Source organism: Protopterus annectens, chromosome 9.part0, assembly GCF_019279795.1.
Source record: "Protopterus annectens isolate FY-2018-M chromosome 9.part0, PAN1.0, whole genome shotgun sequence".
In the NCBI taxonomy this organism is placed as follows: domain Eukaryota; kingdom Metazoa; phylum Chordata; order Ceratodontiformes; family Protopteridae; genus Protopterus; species Protopterus annectens.
In genome coordinates, this window is record NC_056743.1 from 707,137,367 (window position 1) to 707,150,577 (window position 13,211).

Here is a 13,211-nt window from a genome sequence, read left to right on the forward strand (position 1 = left end):
ATGATCTGTGTTAGTAATCTACTAGTGCTGGCCTGTAGCTTTGTGCATGATTAGTGTTAGTAACGTACTAGTGCTGGCTTATAGCCTTGTGTGTGATGAGTGTTAGTAACATACTACTGCTGGCCTATAGCCTAATGCATGATGAGTGTTAGTAATGTACTAGTGCTGGCCTGTGGCCTTGTGCATGACGAGTATTAGTAATGTACTAGTGCTAATCTGTGCCTTGTGCATGATGAGTATTAGTAATGTACTAGTGCTGATCTGTAGCCTAGTGCATGGTTAGTGTTAGTAATGTACTAGTGCTGGCCTGTGGCCTTGTGCATGACGAGTATTAGTAATGTACTAGTGCTAATCTGTGCCTTGTGCATGATGAGTATTAGTAATGTACTAGTGCTGATCTGTAGCCTAGTGCATGGTTAGTGTTAGTAATGTACTAGTGCTGGTGGCTTGTTTGCAAAAGCAGATAAAGCTTTCAGTGGTCAATGTAGTTTTGCTAGATAGCATGGTGTTGTGCACAGAATATAGTATACAAGTTGTTTATCACATCATTCTTTCATTACAGACATTCCTTGGCATTCAGTAATACTGCAGCTGACATTTAAATCACCTAGTTTCCACATTATGCCAACGCATGATGACATGAATCTATTTATATGTGGTTCAGAATGTCTGGTGTCCCATACTCTGTACTGAATTTCAGCAGCACTGTGTAACTGGTAGGGGTCTATTAAGATGTTTTATGGGACATAGTAACAGCACAACTGACCCATCTTAAAATTTCAATAGAGGTAAGTCGTGAACAATATTCTGTCAATCATTTCAATCAGAGAAACTATCAGTCAACAGACCATTCAGCCTGACAACATTTACTCAGACAACACTGCTGCTTTGGCAGTTACATTGTAGTATAAGAGGGTTGTACAGTATCCTGTAGATTAGAATATGATGTATAAGTCTGGAGTCCATAAAAAGAAATATGATGTAGCTAACTAACATGATTTTATGACAGTTCATTAAAAGTGTCATTTTTCTAAGACTGTTTTTCACAGGTGCAGCTCAGTGATTAACAGGTTTAACAGTGCCACCGCATAGCACTTGGTTCTGCTTAATTTCTGGGCTAACATGTCTTCAGTGCATAGCTTCCGTGTCTATGCAAATTTTCATATGGGTCTTTAGTTTCCTGCCACATTTCACAGACATGCAGCAGATGGATCAGTGAGGGTTCATATTGTCCTCATCCATGTGTGTGTGTGTGTGTGTGTGTGTGTGTGTGTGTGTGTGTGTGTGTGCCCTGTAATGTACTGGTCATCCTGCTTTATATCCATTCCTCTGTGGCCACGAATGGATTAAGTCTATAATGATAATGAAGGAATGTTATTATGAGATAGGAACATTTTTGCCAATAAATATAACTGACTCTTAGAAAACAAAGAATAGGTTCATAGGTTCAAAGGTGTTTACAAAGGTATATCAAACACAAGGGCCTTTTTAAGCCTAGCCATATATCCCAAATCTCTGACAAGTTCTGGTACCTTTAATAAGTGTAAGCAGGGGCTTGAGAAATGAAACATTTACAAGCTAGGCCCTGGGAAATAAGCCATTTACAAATTGCTTGTGTCCATTAGAGACATAGGTGCCAAGCCAGGGATGAACTTCCTGTTCCTCATCCAATTGTCCAAGCTGCACTTGAATTGGGTTATGGAGGAACTATGCTTTACATGGATGGGGAGCCTGCTCCAGAGATGGGGTAGTCTCTGGGATATATACCTGTCTCTCTTGCAGGTCCTATTTATATCACATGCAAGGTTTAAGCCTTTAGAATGGGTAATTCTGGTGCTGTTTGTTTTGTGGGTATACAAGAATGGTCTTCACATGGGTGCATTTCAATAAGCTGTTGAAATACTGTTTCAGTCTTCTGGAAAATGTCAAACATCTTGGCCTTGATGCACTAAACTTTAATCAGAAGATTGCAATCAGACATTTCTGCGGACTTAATGCAGCCTTGTCACTTCATGCAATCACCTTCAGGTTGTCATCTTACAAACAAAGGATAGATGCTTGATTTCTGCACAGAAAATTAATTACTTTTCTTTACTCAGACTCATAGAAGATTACAATTATCAAAACACGGTACCTAAATTTGAATGATTCAAATATCTATATTTTGACTGACGCTACTAAGTTTACTATTTAAAAGAGGTTAAGGGCATCTGGCAAAGTATTTTTCCATTCATACCATTGACAAAACCAATCCCATTTAAAAAAGCAAACCAAGAAGATCTTTTCCTAAAAAAAATCATGTGTATGCTTAACCAGAGAAACCACACATAATTTTCAAGACTGGACAGTAATGAATGTTGTGATACATGTCATCATATTTCTCTCCACAGAGCCTGACAATCCATCAGGAAATGAAAATAAAACAGTTTCATTCAGCAACTACTACAAATCCAGTGGTACGTATTGAATGATTCTTTGCTTACTTATTCTGGTATTGCAGAATATCCTGTAGTAGGTTTATCTTTATGTAAATGCCAAATAAGGTTAAGTCAGCACAACTTGTTCTGTGGCATCTGTATAGTTTTCTGCATTCACGTGGTGAGCAGCTAAAGCAGTTGTCTTCATTACTGTAAAAGGGCATCTGGACAAAAATTGAAGTATCAGAAACACAAGGAAATCTGAAATTGATAATATAATAAAGTGGCATTCAAGTTTACCCAAGGTTTACCTAACATAAAAGTTCTGGATAACTATTTCTAGATAACAGAGCTAAATCAATAATTATGAATTATAACCACATATAATAAAAAGTCTCTTGTTTCCCTGTATAAATTTTTCTGCCTTATCAAAGAAATATTAAACTTTTAGTAGACTTGGATGTGGTCTATTTAACCTTGTGTGCACTAGCTTAAAATTGGAGCCACTGTATATGTATGCATATCTATCTATCTATCTATCTATCTATCTATCTATATAGATGGATATATAGATGTGTGTGTGTGTGTGTGTGTGTGTGTGTGTGTGTGTGTGTATATATATATATATATATATATATATATATATATATAGGTGCATGTTACTTATTTGAAAAGGCAAATCATCATATGCAAACTGATCGAGCCCAAATGCTCTAGCAGTAACCTATCAAAATAGAAACAAAATGAAATAAACATCTGTGTTTTTCCAAAGGGGAAAGCCTCCCTGCACCCCCTACACCACCTAATAATTATATATACTAACTACAAGACTACACTACACTACACAGGGGAAAGGGCAAAGTCACAATAGCCACTGTACTATGATCTTACACAGAAAAATCAGCAAACGTATGTGATCATCTGATTTATAATAACACACTCTAGCTGTTTTCCAGTTTGATAAAAAGAACATTATCTAAATATATAAAATATATACATACATATATATATATATATATATATATATATATATATATATATATATATATATGCATATATATATATATATATATATATATATATATATATACACACACATATATATATATACATATATATATATATATATATATATATATATATATATATATATACACACACACACACACACATATATACCAATTAATATTTTGATCCTTAGGCTGAAATTTTGTGGTAAATAGTGGACAATAATGAATGTTTATACTCCTCTCAACAAATCTCCAGATGATGACATTTTAGTGATAAGGGATGATTTCAAAGAGAAAGTGAATAAAGTTTATGAAAGAGGAGATGTTAATAGCATAAAGCAGAATTTTTCATAGTTAGGTTGGATTTTTATTAACAGATATGAATTTTTTAAATTGGGCAGGCTGTTGTTTACTTCTTGTGAGTTTACAGTGTACAAGAATTTTTAATGGCTCTACCTTGAAAGGAAAAAATAACAGATATACTTGTATGTCATTTAAGACCACTTCAGTTTGGGATATGTATTAACATCTCTGGAGTTACAGGAGTCCTCTATATTAAACAATGAACCAAGTGGTGAGAGTGATCATTTTGCCCTTTATTTGAAGTTTATTCTTAATGACTGTGAAAAATGTACGAGTATTGAAGTGACATACTGTAAGAAATAATTAAAAGAAATAAAGGTTTTAAAAGTGCAGTCAGGTTTGAAATATCCCTTCAGCTATAATAGATTTAAAATATGAAGTAAACCTCCCAAATTCTAATGAATATCTAGAAGAGATACATAAATAATTATAGTCTTATTTTGTACAGAGGACTAAGAAACAATGGATAAAGGTTGAGTTATGGTTTCCCCAACCCTGAGAATGAATATAAGCCTAATGTCAAGATTTGCATATGATTGTCTTCTTAACTGAGTTTAGTTTGAATGTAAATGGTCAGACTAACCTGATGGGGAGAGTGGTTCTTCCTAAATATTGAGAAGCACAGACCTATCTTTGTATACCTCTAGCAACTACAGCTAAGTGAACAGAATATTTGAAACTATTAAAACTTGTTTTTCACTGTTTTTCCTAGTTATAATTCAGCAAGATGTAGAGGTGTTGCCATTTTGTTTGCCAGATCTTTTTCCATTTTTTGTGGGGTAACAAATTGCAGATAAAGATACAAGGCACGCAGCAATTAAAGGTGGCTTGAGACTGTGAGGTAATGCAATAACTACAGATTCAATATATGATACCAAGCAAGTTTTGTAGAAGGAATTTAGAAGCATATTTCCAAAAATTATAGCTTATCATAAAGTACATCTCCTAATAACCATAAAATGGAACATGGTGATGAGTTTGGGGGTATACAGCAGGTTCTACAAGTAATAGGTTACCCCCAATGAAGAGTCATTGCTTGGCATTATTGAATATACAGCATGACAAATGTTCTCAAGATTAAACATGCTACTGACTTAACTATACAGTCTGGTTAATACTTTTATCAGGCTTGTGTTTTAAAAACAGCATGCATCAGAGTAGTGAAATATGAAATTGGCCCTTTCATATTAATTCCCCTTGTTTAATGGCCATAATGTTTGAGATTATTCCACCGAGTCTGAGGTACAGGTATTTCCCCATTTTATGTCCAAAAAGGAGCTTAGAAAGAGGAATAATGGAGTAATTTCAGTTGCAAGATATTTTTTTCCTTGAAAGATAAAAAGATGTTACCCAGCAAAAACTGAGGGAACTATATCCTCAATAAATTATTTTGCTGGAAATGGTGAAAAGTGAATAAAGCACTTGCTTGGATAAAAAAAATAAAGTTTAGGAAAGATACTATGTGGCAGTTATACTTTGTGAACACATCAAATCTCAAACAAAGATGTCACACATCAAAAAAAGGCTTTTTCCTTCATGTTGAGGAAACAGAAAGCAGAGAACAATATCTCATAGACCAGTAATCAATAATTAGATATCCTGATCAAAGACTAAACATTATTAACATTTTTTTAAAACTATAAACCCCTGATAATAGTAAGGAGATAATGCAGAAGCCATTGAAAGTTGAATCAAATTCCTCCCTAAATTTGCAGAAGAGTAGGTCTGGGTGCTAAAGCATGTATAATGAGCAAGAAGATAAAACGTAGTTACACAGCAGAAGCCCAGTACATTCCCTGAACTTGATGAAATTCCACTTGATGCATGGAGACTGAAGGTAAAAAGTTCATAACAAAGTAGGAGGTTGTTATGAATAGGGTTATGCAAGATAAAGTACCACCTACAAAGTGGCAGTGACAGCAGGGTATGGTTGAGTTTATCTCTAAAGAAGGTAAAGACATGCTTCTGCCAGCCTTCTATAGATCTCTATCATTATTAAATTGTGACTACAAGGTATACATGGCAATATTTGTAGTCTGCTTATCAAAATAATGTCTAAATCTGATTCACTGAGACCAGGAGAGGTTGTGGAACAATTGCAGATATTGCATAACATCCTGGAAACAATCACTCAAAAACATGATACAAATTGGTCAGTTATCTTCCTGTTGCTAGCACATATGCAGAGAAAGCATTTAACTAAGCTGAGAACAAATTTTATTTACTGTCCTGAATTTGTAGTGTTTCCATTTAATTTTATAGAACTGCATCCAGCCATCCATCTATCCATCCACAACCACTTTATCCATGTTTACACATGGGGTCAGGGGTCACTTCAGCAGTGGCTATCTTCTAGAGCCAAGGTTCACATCACCAAGTGGCTATCCCTGATGCAGAATGAAGTTTATATAACTGTTAAGCATTATTTACTTGGAATCCTCCGTAAATATTAAAGGAATCATCTCTTCTTTCTCAGGATTTTACTCTATTTTGGGGTATGCAGAAGGGATGCTTAATATTTGCCCTGCGCATGGAACTTTTGGTAATTTTACTAACACAATTCCAGCTGAATGAGTTTCAGTGGAGAGGGGGCAAGTGAAATTATCATTATTTGCAGGCAGTAATATAACAGCATTAGGAAAACCTCAACAGGATTTAAGTTGGCTATTTGATCAACTGTAGATATCTGGAAAACATTCTGCATGCTGAATCAGTCTCAGAAAGACTAAAATGATAATTTCTCTCCTTATGGAGTTTAATAAAGATGAAGCACTTGCGTGTTTGGTTAATGGACATAATGGATAGATGTACAGTTATTTTTTTTTCAGCTTTAACAACAGGGTTTATTTAGAAATTGGAAAACTTTCCTCCCAGACATTTTCCAAAGACTGCAAGATATCCAACTGTTTACTTTCCCTCTTGTTCTATATGTACCTCAATCATTTCCACAATCACCTCCAGTATGGTTCATGCCCACATTAAAGCACTGAACCCAGAATGTTACATAGGATAAATGTTGATGCAGGGTAGCATGGGACAAGCATGTTTTGCCCAAAAAATAGGGTTAAAAGTTCCTGATTTCTATAATTACATAACTTGCACTATGAAACTATATTCAATGACAGATTTCCCTTCACGTTGGCAAAATCATATAGTTGTTAACCATCTTGCAAGGAACTAAAAAATTTTAATTTTCTGTTATTAACTTAGACTCTCTCTGAGACAAGAATGTTTTTGGCAGAGTACATTCTGCGTCATCTGAATGAAATACTTATAGAGAACAGAAATACTCAGGTTGGGTGACTGAGCTTCTGTTGATAACATACAGGAACCAGGACTGAAATCAGTGGAGTGCAACCTAGCTATGGCTTAATTGACATACACAAATCCAGTGCTTGGAACAACTGATCACCAAAAACAATATTACATCACTGGAACAGGTAACCACTTGTCAATTAACTCATAACTTACAAATTAAGGAACATCCCAAGGTAAACTTGCTAGCATTCATAGACCAAATAAATCTAAGCTGCATAGAGGCTTGTCTTGCCTTTGAGGGAACGGGATATGTGCTATCACAGAAACATAGTTTAAAGACACATCCTGCAGTCAATAAATATTTGGTTACAACTCACCACTTGGTTCTGCCTACTGAGCAAGAAGGTTGTGCATCTAAATTTTATAATCCAATCTTTAAAAAGCAGGGCTTTAGAAACAAATTGTGGGCATGAAGTGCTCCAAACCCACTTACAATAAGCAACATAAAATACAATTTTGTAATATGCTATTGCCCCTTCCATGTCATTTCAAGAATATAAACCACTGCCTTGATAAACATTTAATCCTTCCCATAATGGAAAATAGTTTTCTGCTTCAGTGACCTAAATTACCTTTTTATTAACTGGGTAAGGTACTCCTCAGCCAATATTCCAAAACAAAAACAACTAGACTTCATAAACATTAACAGTTTTAGTGAAATGATAAAAACACTAAAGGAGGGTAAATATATACTGGCTATCATCCTGGCAAACATCCCTTCCAAACTACTGTACCCCCTGTTTTTGTAATGCCTACAGTGCCATGACATTCTTTTTGTACCTGAACACAAACATAAAAAATTATACCATCTTTAAGAATTTTTCAAACAGCAGCAATGCTGAACAATCACTTCATGTCAGTTTAGTAGGACCATGCATTAGCTCCCCTTGTCACGTCATATCAGCGTATTATTCATGATCCCCTGTAATATTTTAAATAACAGTATTGAGAAAGTAAATATAGTTAAAATATTCCACAATAAACATAAATGGTTGAGCTGCAAAAGTAATAATTTATTAAGTAAAAGAAAAAAGCAAAATTTACCCACCACATTACAGCACAGCACAACAAGGCTAAGGTCATTGTTATCTGAAAAGACTTAACTAAAATAATCAAAAGAAGCAAAGCTTCATTTGGAGTAAAACTTGCCATCAAAGAGGGTGAAAATAATAAGATGTTCTATAATAACACCAAAAAAATGAAGGGAAAGAGACAAGAATGTTGAGCGCTAGAGCAGGATGATATCAACATGACAGAACCAAGAGATATAGGTAATATACTAGTATTTTTTTTGCTTTTGTACTCTTTTGATCATTGACCATGGATGCTATATTGACCTGTTTCTCTCCTGGATGAGAGCCTATGGTTCATTCATTTTCTGGCAGGAAGGGGGTGAGAATATCAGGTGCAGCAGTTTTGTATATAAGAATAATGAAAGGTTTTCATTTTAAGCTCTAACTTCCTATTTATGCTCATTAACATCCAAGGGGTTGGCAGCAGTAGGCCTTGCAATGCATGATATGATCAATAGGTCCTATCGCCTTTGTAGACAAACACTGCAATACAATCCCAGGTATCTTGAGGATTCTACCTTGGAGAGCATATCCAGGAGCACATGCCTCTCATGGCCTTCAAAAGAGTGGTGAGCAGGCTTAAGCCTCAATACTCCTCTCCTCCTCATGAAACTTCCAACAAGTATCCAAACTGCTAGTTGATCTCAGCTCTCCTGAGTCATTGTCAAGACCTAATCCTATACCAATAGAGCTGTTTCACTAGAATAGAAATATGTAGCAAATTTCTGGCCAGCAAAGGAATTCCCATCCACTCTTCTTCACCATAACATGATCCTACTTGAAGTTGCATCCAAAATGGTCATCTATGCCCTTAGTGAGGTTAGAAATCTAGTTCCATGGGACTTGATGAGTCACTAGGGAGCTTAATTTTCTACAATCAAAAATAGCTTAATTTGCCCATTTCTCACATTTTAATACAAATTTAAAAATGGCTACATCCCTGATATCTAGAAGCATGTTATTGCAGTCCCAGGCCACAAGGGAGAACCTTCCAAAAATTCCAATAATTACAGACCACTCAGCCTCATATGCATATTGTACAAAATGATGGAGGTAATCATCATGGAACCTCTTCAGGCAGAAACAGGTAATTTATGCCCCAATGGTCTAACCTAGTATAATTTTGTCAAAGGTAGATCTTGAATGCTAACATAATTTTATTTTTATACCGTGCTTCCACATCCATTGGCACAGAGGGATAAAACTCTGACTAAGGCCAAGGTGATTTACGTTTGATTAGTGTCTTGGGTGCCTGATGAGTCTGGCAGGGGATAATGGAAGTCAGTGGTTGCTGTTGGCTTGCTTAGTGGAGATAAATGGCTCTGGCTTGCCAGTTGGCTGATACCCAACAGAAGCACTATATGTTGAACCCATGTAGCATGAGCCTGCAAACATGTGCTGCCATCATGCATTATGCACAAAGCTGAGACAGAATATAGAGGTATTTTACTGATGTTAGCAGCACACAGTGGATCTCAGAGAGCTGTAACAAGGGGAGGGTATTCTCCAATGGGAAAGAGGGGGTGAGCTGCTCTGCAGGACCAGCGGAATGACCAGCTTCCAATGATCTGACTCTCACCATTAGGGAATAAATGTGATGCCTGGGATATCCTGAGAGAAACTGCTGGGCTATCAGGCTCTGAGCCCACCAAACCAATGGCTGATTGGGTGCAGGTGTAAGAGCTATCATGATAATCCTGCAAAACAAGTGTGTCTGATGCCCTGTAAGAATGCGTATCTCTTCATGTAGCTTACTTCACTCTGGCTAAAGCATTTGACATTTTACCAAACTAGTAAGGGATCTAAAAGTAAATTAAGGGATAATAACTTGATCCACAGTTGGATATATGGGTTGTACAAAACAGGTCGTAATAGGAAGATTCCAATCTTCTCCTTCCTTGTCACCCATGACTCATGGAGTCTGTCACAAAAGGAAATATTGCCAGCCCAGTTTGCTGGAATTTTGTAAATAATTATATGTTATTTGTGAATATTAATATGATTTATATAGAAGTGTGACAAAAGGAGACACTGCAAACCCAGCTATCTGAAATTTTGTAAATAAGTATATGCCAACTGTCAATTTCAACATGACTCATATGCTGGTGTTACAAATGTACTAGAACTGTATGTTATGTGTATATCAAACTGCTGGTATAGAAATGTGGCGAAAAGGGTCTGTACAGTACTGAGCTTAGCGGTGTGACCACAATGTACCCTGCTGGATTAGAACAGAAATATTTATAAACTATTGTAGCTCTGTAAATGTATATGTTTTAACAGTGGGAACTGGCACATAGAAGGTTAACTTGCAAAACTTCAGTAAAATAGTTGAAATTAAATTTTTTATAACTGCACCATAAAAGAGATATTAGGCAGGATTTACAATGGCTTGCACGGAGTCTAAGAGTAGTGTAAGACTCCATGCAGCCATCATGATCCAGGAACAGCCTGTATGTGTGTGTAAGAGAGCACCTAAAATGGCTCTTACACGGACAGGGTGTGGATATGCTAATTACCTCTCTTGCAGCCAAAAGGCATGCAAATGAGGTAATTTTGTGATCCAGGAAGCAGAAACCTGCCCGTGTAAGAGCCGTGTTATCTGCAGAAATGTACTCAGTTGATAACTGAGAACCGTTCTGCAAATAACACAATGGAGCCTTGTGAGCTCCAAATAATGGTTGCAAATGTCCCAGGCAGCATGCCAATGGCCAAATATGTGGCCACTGGCAACATACCCCGATGCAAAAATAAAATAAAAATTGTTTTTTTTTTGGCCGATGTTTAAACGTAGAGCAGCGCCGCGCAAATGGGCTGCGCTATAAAAAACAGAAAAATAAAAAAATTAAACCCACAAATGTGAGTTTTATGCAAAGCATGAATTTACAATGTAAGGGAATAGCAGGCTGAAAACAACATGGCCACCGAGTAGGGGTTGCTAAGGGGGGAAGCTGAGTGTAAGACATGTAACTAAGCATTAGTAGGCAATCCCATGTAAATGAGTGGTAGGATAGTGAATCGTACTGTCACATAGGAAATGAGCACATTCCGTGCAGTGTAGGTGTAGGATAAGGGGGAGTAACAGAGTAGGAGATAGGTGACATCACAGGGGGGAATGTATGAAAGAAATGCAGCTCATTGGAGCACAGTGGCATGTGAAAGATGTCAGTCACACATCATGGAAAGAGGAGTGTCAACAAGCAAGCATGGGAAAGCCAAGAAATGGAAGGTGTACACTATGGATAACACCAAAGTTTCTTGCTGGGCGTGCAGGCGCACGTGTGCATGCTGGTAGGCATGAGTAAGCTAGAGTGTGCGCGGTTAAGGCAGAATACGCATTGTAGGAGCCTGTTTAAACACCTGTAAGCTTGTTTGCGCTGGTGTGCACTCATTTTAACCCGAATAAGCAGATTCTAGTCTGTCTAAGCATGTGTGCGGGCGTGTTAGCCACTGTGAGCGTGTTTTGGCTGGTATGCGCGTCGCTCCCCCCTGAGGAAACAGAAGGGAAAAAGGAAGCATGAGAAATTGTAGGACGCTAGCAGGGATTACTGGCAGAGCTAGCAGGTGAAAACAATCAGAAGCAGGCAATTACACAGGCAGAACAATAGCCCAGCCCAGCACTTAAAACTCTGCAAACAACAGTGCAGAATGTTTCTCTCAAGAGTAAGCTATTAGAAGTGAAAACTGAAAAAGCTTCACTCAGACAAAAAATGCTAGGGGCTGCCATAGCTGTAATAAGGAGACATATGCAACTTGCTGAGGGTGGTGACTATGCAAATGCTGCCGGACAACCCACAGTGAGGAGACAGAGAAGAGTGTACAGGCCCAGGGTCACCTACCAGGGGTTACATGAGCTGGAGATAGTGGAGCGCTATAGAGTGGACAGAGACCTCCTACAGCAAATTGGTGAGCTGTGCAGGCCACACCTCACACACAGAACCAACAGAGGGGAACCCATCCCAGTGGAAACCAAGGTATGTGTTGGCCTAAGAATACTAGCAACAGGTACCTTCCAGAGACCAACTGGTGATATGATGGGGATATCACAGGCATCAGCATCCAGGGTACTGCACCAGTTCCTGGATGCCATGTCAGCACATGTTGGTGATCATGTATATTTCCCCAATTCCCATGAGGTATTGGCCAGCAATATGCATCTCTTCCAGCAAATAGCAGAATACCCTGAGGTAGTGGGTGCAATAAACTGCACGCATATATGCATCAAAACACCAGCTGGTGAGCGGGGTAGGGCCTACATTGACTGCAAGGGCTTCCCCTCCATCAACTGCCAGGTCATGTGTGATGCCCAGGGCATAATAATAATGAATGTGTGTGCTGGCTGCTCTGGAAGCTACCATGATTCCCATATCTGGCATTTGACGCAGCTGTGCCAGACATTTGCCAGTGGAGACATCCCACATGGTCACTTAGTGGGGGATGCAGGTTACGCATTGGAGCCGTGGCTGATAACACCCATTAGAAATGCACACACACCTGAACAAGAACGCCATAATGAGGCACACGCAGAAACACGAAATGTAATCGAGTGTGTGTTTGGGCTGCTCAAGTCACGGTTCCGGTGCCTGGGCACATCTGGTGGAGCCTTGCAATACTCAGCAACTACATGTACCCAAATTGTCATGGTATGTGCTATGCTACATAATATGATTCTGTGAAAACAGCTGCAGCAGGACCAGCATAGGGCTGGGCCAAACAGCCCCCCACCATTGCCAAGCCAATTACAGGCAGAGCGTGACTCGGAGGAGGAACAACCTGAGCCTGCCCCAGTAGGCAGAAGGAGGCATGCCCAGTATGCCTTGGCAAAGCGGCAACGCATAGCACATACACTGGCTCAGTAGGAACCCTGGAAATTATACCTCTCTGACTCACACATATAGTAAAGGGATGCCTAAGTTGACACAACCTGCTTTCAAACATGTACAGGGAGTGTAGTATGTGCATCCAACATAGACAGCCCTGCAGCACCACCTGAGGCATGATTGCCATGTGTTAAGCAATGTAACACCATG

At 38.3% G+C, this 13,211-nt stretch overlaps 1 protein-coding gene across 1 annotated transcript in view; it reads left to right on the plus strand.

Moving 5' to 3' along the window:
* Positions 1–2,467, plus strand: part of LOC122810576 — a 470,053-nt gene extending 467,586 nt beyond the window's left edge. The window contains exon 10 of the mRNA XM_044082155.1: positions 2,391–2,467. Coding sequence (XP_043938090.1) covers positions 2,391–2,467 — 77 coding nt within the window. The remainder of the gene's footprint in view (positions 1–2,390) is intronic.
* Positions 2,468–13,211: the final 10,744 nt, after the last annotated feature.